The sequence below is a fragment of the Carassius auratus genome, unplaced genomic scaffold (assembly GCF_003368295.1).
Source record: "Carassius auratus strain Wakin unplaced genomic scaffold, ASM336829v1 scaf_tig00030707, whole genome shotgun sequence".
NCBI classification, from domain to species: Eukaryota; Metazoa; Chordata; class Actinopteri; order Cypriniformes; family Cyprinidae; genus Carassius; species Carassius auratus.
The window spans coordinates 16,295-31,807 of record NW_020525874.1 but is presented as its reverse complement, the minus strand read 5'-3'; the positions used below and the strand labels follow the sequence as shown (position 1 = coordinate 31,807).

Below are 15,513 nucleotides of genomic sequence, written 5' to 3'. Positions count from 1 at the left end.
TGGCGAGGTGTTGAAATTATGGCGAGAAATGAGAAACAGGACGTGTCTAATAGCATCCACATACACTACCTGATTTTAATCAAACTTCATCAGATTATTTGATGTATAATGTCGGTCGCATATATGTGACTATTAGGAGTCAAATTTATAGCGCCACCAACTGGCAGAAGGAAGTGTGTCATTTTCAAAATGATTTAAATTCAGCATCTTATTATTACTCTATTTGCTTCAAACTTCATCAGAATAATGTTAAAACACAGCCGATATAAATCTGCAAGGGGGATATTGATATATAAAAATATTGTTGCTGCGGCAACATGTCAAACTGGAATACTTCTCAGGTGATTTTGAGGCATATAACATACTTAGAATTTCACGAAACTCGGAACACACATCAGTATTTCTGATAGCTAGAAACTGGCGTGGAAGAGGCACTCTATATAACTCTATATATACTCCATTATAACACAACAAGAGCCAATGTCAATACTGGTGAAAATCAGATGGTCAACTCTGTTTTCTCTCAGGTACATCGCAATGCAAGGTTCACAGAGAACATAACTCTCAGCAACATAGTCCATATCAACAACACACATATATCTTGAATATTTTGAGTAGTAGGATTATAAAAAATACAGGTGCTGGTCATATAATTATAATATTTATTTCAATAATTCCATTCAAAAAGTGAAACTTGTATATTATATTAATTCATTACACACAAACTGACATTTTTCAATTGTTTATTTCTTTAAATTTTGATTATTATTACTGGCAACAAAGGCAAAATCCCAAATTCTTTATCTCAGAAAATTAGAATATTACTTAAGTCTAATACAAAAAAGGATTTTTAGAAATCTTGGCCAACTGAAAAGTATGAACATGAAAAGTATGAGCATGTACAGCACTCAATACTTAGTTGTGTCTCCTTTTGCCTGAATTACTGCAGCAATGCGGCGTGGCATGGAGTCGATCAGTCTGTAGCACTGCTGAGGTGTTATGAGAGCCCAGGTTGCTCTGATATTGGCCTTCAACTCTTCTGCATTGTTTGTTCTGGCATATCGCATCTTCCGCTTCACAATAATCCATAGATTTTCTATGGGGTTAAGATCAGGTGAGTTTGCTGACCAATTAAGAACAGGGATACCATGGTCCTTAAACCAGGTACTGATAGCTTTGGTACTGTGTACAGGTGCCAAGTCTTGTTGGAAAATGAAATCTGCATCTCTATAAAGTTGGTCAGCAGCAGGAAGTGCTCTAAAACTTCCTGATATATGGCTGTGTTGACCTTGGACCTCAGAAAACACAGTGGAACAACACCAGCAGATGACATGGTACTCCAAACCATCACTGACTGTGGAAACTTTACACTGGACCTCAAGCAATGTGGATTGTGTGCCTCTCCTCTCTTCGTCCAGACTCTGGGACCCAAAAAGGAAATGCAAAATTTACTTTCATCAGAGAACATAACTTTGGACCACTAAGCAGCTGTCCAGTGCCTTTGACTGTTGTTCAAGAGTGGCTTGACACAAGGAATGCGACAGCTGAAACCCATGTCTTGCATACGTCCATGCGTAGAAGCACCGACTCCAGCTGCAGTCCACTCTTTGTGAATCTCCCCCACATTTTTTTTTTTCGATTTTGTTTCACAATCCTCTCTAGGTTGCGGTTATTCCTATTGCCTGTTAGTGAAAGTGTAGTGAAAGTGACATTCAGCCAAGTATGGTGACCCATACTCAGAATTTGTGCTCTGCATTTAACCCATCCAAAGTGCACACACACAGAGCAGTGAACACACACACACACACTGTGAACACACACCCGGAGCAGTGGGCAGCCATTTAGAGAAGGGTCTGGCTGCAGACTTTCACTTGCACTCTCAGACTTGCATTCTCAGACTTGCACTCCCAGACACTTGTGCTTCCGCTAGTGACGTCACTTGCAGTCTTTATTATTATTATTTTTTTTTCTATTTATTGATAACTTTTTTTTTGAATCTTTCAACATTTTACAACAATAGCCAGGTGGTGAAGACAAGAAAAAAGAAACTAAATTACAATGTCACTTGCAATCGCTACTTGCATTCTCCACTACCTATGACGTCACTTGCAATCAACACAAATCGTGCATGTTGCCAATGGAGACAAGAAGCTGTGGTGGTGATTGATTAAACGATTAAAACTAAATTAGTAGGCCTACTACTATACACAAAGTTTTTCGTTAAGCGTTTTCCTCCTGTAGAAAAAAACAAACACTTAATATGGCATAATGTATTGGGATACGTTAACTTCAATGAAAAGACCAAATTCGATATATAGTTATTATTTAATGTACAATAAGGCAAGCAGATGGCTATGAACACAATGCAAGCACTTAGTGTGGCCTAATAACAGACTAAGATGATAAAGACAATTCAGTAGGCATAGCCTATATGTCTTGTTGTTGACTCAAAGTACATACAGACCAGCAAATATGAACGTGCATTATGAAATGTATTAAGTGATTTTAAAAGGATCAGCTCAATACAGGCAGGCAGACGAGTACAGAACGCAGTGCGTTAAATTGTACATTAAACGTTTTCCTCCTATAGAAAATCATTATAAATAAAACACATAATGTAGCTTAATGGACAAAGACAGTGATATAGACAAGTTGTAGACAGTTTATTCTATATGGAAAAATGCTTAACGCGAAACTTTGCGCGTTGCGTTTATTCACCACCACAGCTTCTTGTCTCCATTGGCAACCAGCACGATTTGTGTCGATTGCAAGTGTCACAGGTAGCAGAGAGTGAAAGTAGCGATTGCAGGTGACATTGTAATTTAGTTTTTTTTTTTCTTGTCTTCGCCACCTGGCTACTGTTATAAAATGTTGGGAAATTCAAACAAAACGTAAAAAAAATCAATAAAATAAAAACTGCAAGTGACATCACTAACGGAAGTGCAAGTGTCTGAGAGTGCAAGTCTGAGAATGCAAGTGCAAGTCTTTCAGCCAGACCCTCTTGGCCATGCTGCGGTGCCCGGGGAGCAGTTGGGGGTTCGATGCCTTGCTCAAACGTGAGGACGTGAGGACGTTTTATTAATCCATCCATTCTTTTCAGTTTCAGTGATTTAGCTAAATTATGGCCAATTTTTTGTTTAATTTATTTGTTTCTTGTTTTAGTTAGGCCTAAATAATGGGAGAAAAGTTATACAGTGCCATTTTACTAAAATAGATTAAATAATTCATAAAATGCAACAAAAAGTGTACAAACAGATATCTTTTCCCCAAGCAGTTCTCTGTCAAAATAAGCTACAGGTAATGAATAACAAAGTATGTGCATGTCAAAAATGCATGCTGTTTTATTAAAGGATTTTAAAATATAAATTAAAAATGTACTTGTTGCAAACATAGGTCTAATATGTGGGACTATTGACATGAAGTCATCAAATGTAACACATCGGCCAGGCAAAGCTGATGGCTATTTGCTAAAATGTGCTTTGATGCGTTTGTTTGATAACGTGTGGTTAAAGCGCCACTCAGCGGTCAAAATCTGCAAATGCAATTTGCAGACCCGGCACTCGTGGCAGTAGAAAGCACACTCTGGTTGGCCACCTACTGTTTATATATACATATGACCCTTAAGTCGCTTGGGTATACTGTATAGCCAAAAATACATTGTATGGTTCAAAATGATTAGGACATTAAGTAAAGATCATGTTCCATGAAGATATTTTGTAAATTTTCTTACTGTAAATATATCAAAATTTCATTTTTGATTAATATTAAGCATTGCTAAGGACTTCATTTGGACAACTTATAGGCAATTTTCTTCATTTTTATTGTTGTATCTTATCCAAATATTGTCCTACCCTAACAAACCTAACTAATCAATGGAAAAAGTATCCGTTCAGATTTTCAGAATTGAAAAATTGAGATGCCACCATTTTTCCATGTTCCACTGTTCTTCCCTCAACTTAGACGAGTTGATACGTACCTCTACCGTCTGAGTGTGTGCACTCAATTGCTGTAGCGAGCAGCGGCCATATGCTAGCATTTAGCTTAGCACTATTCATTCCTTAGGATCCAAGTTTTCAGGAATGATGATATTAGTGCACAGAGGTCAAAGTGCTGCAAAGTGCTCTTTCACCACACATTATAGGCATCATTTTTATCTGCTTAGGAAATCCCACTGTTTATTTTGTATCACCATACTTAATTGTGCAACTGCTCATGTAGCCCTCTTTAAATAGGGAAAACACAGAAGTGTTTGGTAGCTTTTAAATTCATCCCTGTTTGGATCCTAGGAATGAATGGTGCTAAACTAAACACTAGCATAGTGGCGCAGCACGCTACAGTGATTGAGTGCACACACTGAGATGGGAGAAGTATGTATCAACTCGACTAAGTTAAGGGAAGAACATAGTTGAATATGGAAAAACGGTGGTGTTTTCTCATTAATGTGATGGGGGGCCCTGCAATAAGTCATACCCCCAGGCCCAGTGAGGTCTTAATACAGCCCTGCATACATTTCTTTTTTTTTCATAGCTTGAATTATAAGGGAATTCTGACTGCATTCTTTTAAGCTTCATCGCGCAGTGAATGCTTCTGGAGTCTCAAGATATGTTTTTTGTTTGTTTTTTTGCAAAGTCAGTGACATACTTGCTCTACTCTAGCTCTCCTATCATCTCTCAGTCCCTGACAGCTCTCCTATCATCTCTCAGTCCCTGACAGACACACATACAGCTCAATGATTTTATTTCAGGGGAATGTATTTACATTCTAATCAAGGAAAAATCATACCTTCTGTTGTCTTTTTTTTTAAACAACTTCAAAAGTTGCTCTTGAGGCATTTTGCATGAAAAATGACAGAGACTTGCTTCAGCTTGTGGCAGCTTGTTGCAGTATCGACTTCTGATTGGCCAATCACCATTATTTAGTTCATGAATTATCATAAGTAGATAATTTAAATATTTAATTTACACAATAAATTTTAAATAATACACAACATTATTAATCTAAAGTGAATGGTTTGAGGGGGGGAGTTAATGAGCCCTGATTATATTGAAAGTTACATTTTTAAATGAAAATGAAAACATGATAGTTTCATAGAAATATGCATTCATATACTGTATGCTTCATTTTCACTGGAGGATTGTGATTGTTGATGATGGGTGAACGCAGTGAAAACTTAGGCTACAGTAGATGGGGAACCGTTTATTACTGCCCCATGATATTTTGTAAACTGTATTTATGACTAAAAACTGCTTAGTTTCAAAAATCTAATGATAAACACACACCTTTTCCTCTGTTTCTTGCTCTGCGCCACTGCGGTTTGAAAAAGAATGCGCTGAAAGACAGGGCGGGAGCCGACTGAAGTCTACTGCCATTTTCATATGTACATATTTCATATGAAATTTAAAGGGTACTGAGGCAATCACAAATTTGTGTACAGTTTATGGAGCTAACCGCTAAACTTTAGGGGAGCGGAGTAGTCAGTTTAGTGTCAGTGATAGATGGTCTTCAGTCATTAATAAATGATGCCATTATACAAATATAAAAATTATGAATACCTTTTGTTATAAAAAATATATTTTGTTTGTACATTAATTTAAAGATTGAATGAATGAATAATCCCACATAACATTAAAGTTTTTTAAATATACTTTTATATAGCAATGATTTCACAATCTTCAAATAAATGTAGAAACAACATAATGTGATGAAAAGATAAGATGGATTCAATTGCAAGTAAAAGTGAGTTTATTGGTAAATGCAGAAACAGAGATGATGATAATGAGATGAAACAATGTCCATTCAAGTCAAGTCAACCGTTATATAGCACATTTAAAAACAACAGAGGTTGAGCCAAAGTGCTTTACAAATTAATAAAAATTTAAAAACAGTAAAAAAAAAAAAAAAAAAAAAAAAAACACACAACACATAATTCTATCAACATCAACACATAATTTATAATCTATTCAAAGGCTACAGAGAACAGATATGTCTTCAAGGAAGACTTAAAAATGGCTAAAGATGATGACCTCACATAGAGAGGAAGACTATTCCACAATTTCGGACCCCTCACCGAAAAAGTGTGGTCACCCTTAGATTTATAGCGGCAGCGAGGAACCGTCAGTAACAGTTGGTCAGAGGACCTTAGTGCTCTAGTCGGAGAGTAAGGATGCAAAAGATCACTGATGTACTTGGGAGCGAGGCCAGATAATGCTTTGTAAACAAACATCAAAATTTTGAAATCCACCCTAAATTTGACCGGGAGCCAGTGGAAGTTTCTCAGCGCTGGGGTAATGTGATCCTTTTTCCTTAATCAAAGTAACAGTCTGGCTGCAGCATTCTGAACAAGTTTCAAACGAGATAATGCATTTTGGGGCAAGCCACTGTACAGTGAATTACAATAACCTAACCTAGATGTAATAAATGAATGGATTACAATTTCCAAGTTACAAGGGGAAAGCAAAGATTTAATTTTAGCAATTTGTCTCAGTTGGTAAAAACTGCTTTTTACAACGGCACTAATCTGCTTGTTGAAAAGGGAGGAGTCAAAGATTACTCCAAGGTTCCTCACAGGGTCTTGTATGTTTGATGCTAACGGGCCTAGCTCGACAACTAGTCCAGGTTGACTGGACAAGGAGGATCCAAGAATCCGAACTTCCGTTTTGCTCTCATTTAATTGTAAAAAGTTACTTGCCAGCCACTGTTTTATATCTTTAAAACAATTTAATGCATTGTTAGATGCACGGTTCTTGTCTATACTCAAGGGAAAATAAAATTGGGAGTCGTCGGCATAGCAGTGATAGGATATACTATACTTCTGAAAGATGGACCTCAGGGGAAGCATGTACAATGAAAACAGGGGTCCCAAAATTGACCCCTGAGGGACACCACATTTTAACTGAGACGAAGCAGTCTCTTCTGCTTCGTCTAGGGAAGTAAACACTTAGTGACACAGGGACGCTGTAGTACAGCCCAGTCCAGACGTGAAGATCCCAAGAGATGAGTGAAGACGGCAGAGATCCAGACGTTTCGTCCCTAGACGAAGCAGAACAACAACGATCTGACAAAAGACAAGGTGAAAACAGAGGCTGTGTCCAAATTCAGGGTCTACATCCTCCTTATGATCCTTCCTACCCGGTTGAAGGAGGAGGGGTCCTCCGATGACCGCAAAACCCGGAAGTCGTTGTTTGTGAATTTGGACAGCCTACCGTTCTTTCAGTTCCCTCCCTTACCTGTTGCTCATATTCTGTCGCCTAGCAACTGTGACAGCGCTAAGCAAGAAGCGGGAAAATGGACTTTCAGACTGTCTTCTCTTTCGTCCCTAGAAGCGTTAAAAACAGCTTCAATCACTAACAAATTAGCTGTGTGTAAGGGGATATTCACACAGGCAGTAAGGAAGAACCTAGTTTACGAAAGTCATTTTTTTTTTTACATATAAATGTACATATGTAAAAAAAAAAAAAAAAAAAAAAAAAAACTGAAAAAATATATTTTTTTGAAAAGACAGTAAAACAGTAAAAAACTTACATCGAAAAGCATACTCCTCTCCCACTCCGCTACCGCTCGCTTCATCCACCATTACACTCTGCCGAAAAGAATTATGTGGGCCGCATTTGAAGGATCCTACAAATTTGGACAGCCTTCGTCGCGGTGCTGTGACGTAACATCCTTCAAATGAGTACTCCGAAGGATGTAGACCCTGAATTTGGACACAACCAGAGAGACTAAATAGACAGCGCTGACCATCTGCAGCTGGTGTGCTGATCAATCATGATAGGGGTGCTGATCAGCCCAGTGATCAGCGGCTCCACCCACCCACACACACACACACACACACACACACACCAACACAGACGAGAGAGAGACGGTGAATTCATGAACTGTGATACATAAAGACAATATATTTTTAATATTTGTTTAAAGGCATCTTTTTTATGACTGAAGGCGGCTATCACTGATACCAATACTATTGATTTCTCTAGGATTTTTTATTTATTTTACTAATATTTAACTATGACTATAGCCATTTTTACAGTATGATTTATTACACTTAAAAAAATCTAATTAAGCCTTTAACTGGAAGCTCTCTCAATTAGTGTTTTAGACTTTAAGGAAATAAAAAATCCATATGCAAAAACTCATTTATTGTTTTGCCTGGTTGCCGTGTGGCTTTTGGGTTTTACCTGCTACTCATGAAGTAAATATCTGTTGTTGTTGAATGTTTAATTGTCCACAATTCCATATGGCCTATTGAAGGCTTGCACTTGTGCTGCATCTGAAAGTTTTCTAATCCAGGGTCTGGGTTCAGCACAATTTCTGGTTGCACTGAGATGAGAGTATTATCTGTCCATGCTGTTGATGGAAAACAGTGTGTTACCTATTTATGAACCCACTCGTCACTTACACATTACAAAACTGCAACCATAGAATCACAAAATATTGTTTAGTCATTAAAAGTAAAGAGATGTGACATACAGCCAAGTATGGTGACCAATTTGTGCTCTGCATTTAACTCATCCAAAGTGCGCGCACGCACACACACACACACACACACACACACGTTCGTTTTTGTGAAAAGTGGGGACATCCCATGGTTTTTAAACTGTACAAACTGTATATTGAATGGCCCTACACCAACCCTACATCTAATCCTTACCCTCACAGGAAACTTTGTGCATTTTTACTTTCTCCCAAAAAAAAAAACTGTGTTTTAAAAAATGGGGACATGGGTTATGTCCTCATAAGTCAACCTCTCCTTGTAATACCAGTGTCATACCCATGTCATTATAAAAAGTTGTGTCCTGATATGTCACTCACTCACACACACATATTATGCTGCGGCGCCAGGCAAGCAGTTGGGGGATCAGTGCTTTACTCAAGGGCACCTCAGTCGTGGTATTACCAGCCCAAGACTCAAACCCACAACCTTAGGGTTAGGAGTCAAATCTTTTAACCACTAGGCCACAACTTCTACCGTACAGTTCACTGAAAATGAAAATGTTCGAAACAACTCTGGACCCCAGTGATTTTTATTGCATGAACTCAAAACACTGAGATAATTTTGAAAATATCATACATGTGCTTACATGTTTGGAATGACATAAGAGAAAATGATAATGGTCTGTCTAGTCTTATGAATGTTATAACATAAAAGTCTTCTCGTTCTAACACACCAATTTAAGTTAATGTGTCTTACCTAACCTTTTTGAATTGTATTTATATTTTTTAAAGAAACAATGCACTTTATCCAGATTAACATAACATATATTGCGCAGCCCATATGTAAAAATCTGGGTGTGTGCCACACCTTTCACAAATGTCTGATGCACTGAAAACCATGGACAGTACAAAGAACACAAAACTACTTGGTTGATGAATCATTGGGTATCATGGGGACACCTAGTGACTAAATTCCAATACTGCAATAATACAAATTTGGAACACATTTTTGTGAATAGCCACATAGTTGTTGAACATGAGATTAAGTCACTGAAGTATCTGTAATTTCTCCCTCTTCTAGTTGAAATCAAAGGAAAAGGTCACAGTTCAGAGTACAAATGGGAGCATAAGGAGAGGAGCCATCACAGCAAAGAATTCAAGTGGGATAAAGACCGAAGCAGCAATCGAAAGTCCTTGCATCGTCGTGACAGCAAAGACAGAGAACCAAATGGCACTGAAGCCTTATCTCGACATGACAGCAAAGACTGTGGATATAGTAATGTTGAGCCATTAGCCAGAAGGGACAGCAAGGACAGGGGATATAACTGCCCAGAGCTGCCTCCCCGACAACAGAGCAAAGATGAGGCACTGCCTCATCGAGAGAGGAAAGACAAGGGATGCAATAATGCAGAACCTTTTGCCAGGCATGACAGTAAAGAGCGAGGTTGTGTTGATCCAGAGCACTTGCCCAGACAAGACAGTAAAGATCTTCTTAAAAATGGCCCAGACCACAGATGTGCCAGCCGAGAGATTGTTTGCCATGGGACAGACCTTCTTCCCAGACACGCAAATAAAGATCTGTGTAGAGCAGGCTTGGAGCGTCAACGGGATAAAGATGGTGACAAGCATGTCATAGAATCTGGGAAGGACAAGGAGAAAAGCAACCACAGTGCTGACAGCCGGAGGGGGAGCAAGGAAAGGATCATCAATGGTAATGAAGTCATGAGCAAATGGGACTGTAAAGATAAAGGAGTACACACAAATGAGACTTTACCCTGGTATGATGAGAAAGATAGAAGCAATTATAGCACAGAATCACCCAAAGCACAGGACAAAGATGCAAGGTCTGGATCTTCAGCCATGGCATTAACCACTCGGTCTGGACAATCCTCCACAAGTCCAAATATAATGTTGGGGAATTCAAACTCTGGTAAGAACAGAATAAGTTTTACAGCCCAGCTAAAAAAAATAGCACAACTAGTTAGTAACATGTCTTGAGTGCTGTCCCTGAGAAGAGTTGCTAATTTGATGAAGTTTCTGACCAACTTCTTTACCTACTTGGTCTTCAATCCTAGTATTCAGACTAGCTAAATCTAGACAAGCCCAATCAGCCTGGAAAGCTCGATTTGGCTGTTTTGAGTTTTAGCAATAACCAGCAAAAATTTGCCTGATTTACTCTGGAAAAACACAGAAATTCAAGCTTGTCAAGGCTGGTCTTTTTAGGTGGAAAAATATAACTGTCGTAACTGATGTTTCTTGTTCATTTGTAGGAATGTTCCTTGCAGAGCTGAAGATGGTTCCAAAGGTAGGACGGTCTTCTTCTTCTACAACAGTATCACCATCTCCAAAAGGCACACCTCAAAGACAGCCAGCTGATGTCCAACAGGTACCCATCTTTATAATGGTACTTATTTGTGCAGCTGTAAAATTACATAGACTTGACAACCTATGTTCTTTATATGTGCCCAATAGATCCCCCCTATGCCATGGTTGTATAGTGACAGCACCATGGTGGAGATGATCGAGAGGAAACAACGCCTCTGCCGGGAGATACGGTCTCGACAATGTCTTCCTGACCATAGCCCATGCAAGAAAGAAAGCCTGCCTACAATTCCCAGCTGGAAAAAAACTAACGTGGCAAAGAAGCACAGCCCACCCCCCTACCCTACTCAGACTACAGTCTTCTGGGACACAGCCATTTGAATTTGTGGATTTGTGAGCATTTTAGGGTCATGCTGTCTTTCATTATCAAGCAGGTTTGAACCCACCAAAAGGATATTACTGTAGCAATATTTCAGAGCTTGCAGTTTATGATGTTTTCGTAATATTGTTGATATTTAATATTTTTATATGCAATGTTCTTTAATGAGTTAGCATCAATAGATATTTTCTAAATTACAAACATTATCCATGCAAAGATTTTGTATGTGTTGCTGCCATTTTTTTTTTTTACCTCGCAATGCACAATCTATACCTTTTCATCCAGCTTGTACTTGCCTTTCTATTTTAATAACTCTGAAAATGACGTTTCTGTGGTATTTTACCATACTTAATGAAGTCTAATTAAACACTGGACATTGTGGTGATTGGATTAGGGCTAGCTTCATTCTAGCTGTCTTTGCACACATTATTAGATCATTTATTTGAATGTCTTATTTGAGTGTTCCTGTAGCTCAATTGGTAGAGTGTAGTTCTATCAAGTGCAAGGTTGGGGGTTCGATTCCCCGGGAACACATGATAGGTAAAAAATGATAGCCTGAATGCACTGTAAGTCGCTTTGGATAAAAGCGTCTGCTAAATGCATAAATTTTATTTAATTTCTAACATAAACAGATCAAGAATTTCTCAAAAGCCTTCAGAAAGGTTTCATTTTTTTTAACCACATTCTCATTTGCTCTGCCTTTGATTTCTTTAGTCATTTAAAGTGAGTAGTAATTTTCAGAGTATGACTGATTTAAGATCAGGTCATTGCACATAGTAAAAGGTTATGTTTTTTTTCTTCTGTGTAATACAGAAAATTTCTCCTTTATGGGATGTTGTAACAGCTCTGTGTGTACATGACGTACAGGTGTAAATCTCGAGGGACAGCCATCTCCTCTTTGGGTCTGTGGCAATAGCTGGCGGATGACATTAAGAATCCTTTGAGAAGTGCACAGATAGTCACCCAGAGATGAATGACAGTCTGTAATATATATATATGTTTTTGTTTATTTTTTAAAATCTCAGCATTTTTAAGTATTGTGTACATGGACTGATAATTGTAAAATGAGATGATTTTGTGTAATTGTCTTGTGAAGAATGGCTGTGCCATAATTTACCATAAGTTATCGGAGTAGATTTGGATTTGGAATTGAAAATTCAGACAGACACAACTGTCTGTATTAGCAAAACAAACCAATGACCAGTAGCTCTCAGCTATTTGCAAGTATATAGGACCTATGGCTTCAAGGCCAGGTAACAGGGATTATGGCTGCATAAACAAAGAGGCTGTACAAAAGAGCTGCAATTCCACAATCCTCTGTCACATATTACCTAACTGGATACCCACTGTTGTCCCTCTACCTCAACCTCTCAAATCAGTTCAAGTAGTCATTCATTTGCACAACCAATGCACCATCTGCATTGCCAAAGTATTTGGATGTTGTAGTAAAATTTCCTCACCTCCCCAATTCCTCATTACTTCCATTGACCTCCATGTTTGAAATTGATGCCTGTACAAAATGTGTTGCTTTGGAGACCGGTACTCACTGTAACTGGGTCACACTGGGTGAACACAGTCGTAAAGACTGTAGACTAACCCCCTGAGAGAGTTATTGAGGATTGTTTGCTGGTTTACAAGCATTTTGGAGAAATACAATTATTAAATGTCTAAAATAGTATTTTAGACACTGTATAAAACAGATGGTCCATTTATTTAACTCATATGGTTGTGTGAGGTAGTCATAGGTTGGATGACAAGAGGAATAAACAACCGAGGTAGCACTTGGTATAGTCTCAAAAACATGGAGGTTACATGTTGTAGCCTGTTTTTTTTTATGTATGTGTGTCAAGCTACCACTATATGCAGATCACCAATAAACGTTGTAATTCACTCTCTTGTGGCTAGAGGCTGCAGTATGGAAAGTAACAATGAACAATCATCTTTGTATTTAAAATGTGCACTGTGACAAAAAGCCTATGTCCTTTGTTTTTACTGCACTGAGTGTTCGCTTAACTGTACAGTGCCATTAGTATGCTGATTGTCACAAGAGACTTTTCAAGATGAATAAACAAATATAAAATTTAAAATTCTGTAATGTACTTTGTCTCCTTCAGTTAGGTAAATTCATGTGACCTTCTTGAAAATTCCTATTGGCATTATGGCTGTCACCAGGCACTTGCACAGGTAGGGCTCAACCTGTGCAGAGCACATGCCCTTTTTGCCCTTACTCTCCAAAGTGCCCTTTCACGAGTTCACATCTACGTATATTAATACCGTAAGTTTATGCGTATTTGGCGTGCTGTCCGGGTGGAGGGCTCCGAGCTCGGGATGTGGCCCGAACCCAGAGTACTCCCCCCGGTTGTGGTAAGAGTAGATGGCTCTATAAGTGAGGAGAAATGGGGTGGAGGAGGGATACTGAAAACTGTCAATGAACAGAGATAGGTTCTGCTGTTATTTATACCTTGTCATGAGTTGATTACTGATTGGTCTCCACTTGTGTTAATCAGGTTAATGAACTGCGACTGTTCCTCCCGAACTTTGTTATAAAACAGCATTTCACAAGTTCACATCTACGTATATTAATACTGTAAGTTTATGCGTATTTGGCGTGCTGTCCGGGTGGAGGGCTCCGAGCTCGGGATGTGGCCCGAACCCAGAGTACTCCCCCCAAAAACAAGAGAGCAAAAGGACAGCCGCCAGACTACGAACCCCCCAAAACGCAGAGATTTGGCAGGCTGACGTTTTTAGAAGTATGGTCGTTTGACCAGGAGATCTCGCATTGCCTCTGGCAGAAGTAGAGGAGCAGGCAGGTCCTGTTGGTTAATAGTTGAGGAAAAAGCGGTTACGATGTCGGGAAGACGGGCTCCACCGTCTGCCTGCGAGGTGTAATGATATATTGACTAGATGCGTAATGTATCCGCTGGGAGGCTGAGGCTCGCTGGACAGATAGAGGAAACAAATTATATTCCTGCATCCGCTGGAAGACTGGCTCGCTGGATGAAGAACAGAAAGAGATGGATGCATACTGCGTCCACTGGGAGACTGAGGCTCGCTGGACGGGTAGAGGAATGAATAGGTATTTACTGCGTCCGCTGGGACACTAGTGCTCGTTGGACAGACAGAGGAAACCAATAGATATTACTGCATCCGCTGGGAGACTGAGGCTCGCTGGACAGATATGGGAGACGAATTATGTCCCTGCGTCCGCTGGAAGACTGGGCTTGCTGGACGAAGAACAGGAAGAGATGGATGCATACTGCGTCCGCTGAGAGACTAGTGCTCGCTGGACAGGCAGAGGAAAAAATATGTATTTACGGTGTCCCCTTGGAGACTGAGGCCCAATGGACAGGTAGAAGGAATTAGATAATTACTGCATCCGCTGAGAGACTAACGCTCGCTGGACGGACAGGGAAATCAATGGATATTTCTGCGTCCGCTGGGAGACTAGTGCTCGCTGGACAAACAGTGGAAAAATAGATGTTATTGAGTCCGCTGTGAGACTAGTGCTCGCGGACTGATAGAGGAGACAAATAGGTATTTTCTGTGTCCGCTGGGAGGCTGAGGCTCGCTGGACAGACAGAGGAAAGAAAAATAATAATGAACAATAGATATTTACTGGGTCCGCTGGGAGACTGAGGCTCGCTGGACGGACAGTGGAATGAATAAATATTTACTGCGTCCGCTGAGAGACTGGTGCTCGCTGGACGGACAGTGGAAACGAATAAATATTTACTGCGTCCGCTGAGAGACTCATGCTCACTGGACGGAAAGTGGAAACGGATGAATATTTACTGCGTCCGCTGAGAGACTAGTGCTCGCTGGACGGACAGTGGAAATGGATAAATATTTACTGCGTCCTCTGAGAGACTGGTGCTCGCTGGACGGACAGTGGAAACGGATAAATATACTAGTGCTCGCTGGACGGACAGTGGAACGGATAAATATTTACTGCGTCCGCTGAGAGACTAGTGCTCGCTGGATGGACTTACTGCGTCCGCTGAGAGACTGGTGCTCGCTGGACGGGCAGTGGAAACGGATAAATATTTACTGCGTCCGCTGAGAGACTGGTGCTCGCTGGACGGACAGTGGAAACGGATAAATATTTACTGCGTCCGCTGAGAGACTGGTGCTCGCTGGACGGGCAGTGGAAACGAATAAATATTTACTGTGTCCGCTGAAAGACTCATTCTCGCTGGACGGACAGTGGAAACGGATAAATATTTACTGCGTCCGCTGAGAGACTCGTGCTCGCTGGACGGACAGTGGAAACGGATAAATATTTACTGCGTCCGCTGAGAGACTGGTGCTCGCTGGACGGGCAGTGGAAACGAATAAATATTTACTGCGTCCGCTGAGAGACTCGTTCTCGCTGGACGGAC

General features: G+C 39.9%; 1 protein-coding gene across 2 annotated transcripts in view; it reads left to right on the top strand.

Moving 5' to 3' along the window:
- Positions 1–13,186, top strand: part of nyap2b (neuronal tyrosine-phosphorylated phosphoinositide-3-kinase adaptor 2b) — a 121,951-nt gene extending 108,765 nt beyond the window's left edge. For both annotated transcript variants that reach the window (XM_026252492.1, XM_026252493.1), the window contains 3 exons: positions 9,515–10,363; positions 10,704–10,819; positions 10,906–13,186. In XM_026252492.1, coding sequence (XP_026108277.1) covers positions 9,515–10,363; positions 10,704–10,819; positions 10,906–11,136 — 1,196 coding nt within the window. In that variant the 3' untranslated portion in view covers positions 11,137–13,186. The remainder of the gene's footprint in view (positions 1–9,514; positions 10,364–10,703; positions 10,820–10,905) is intronic.
- Positions 13,187–15,513: the final 2,327 nt, after the last annotated feature.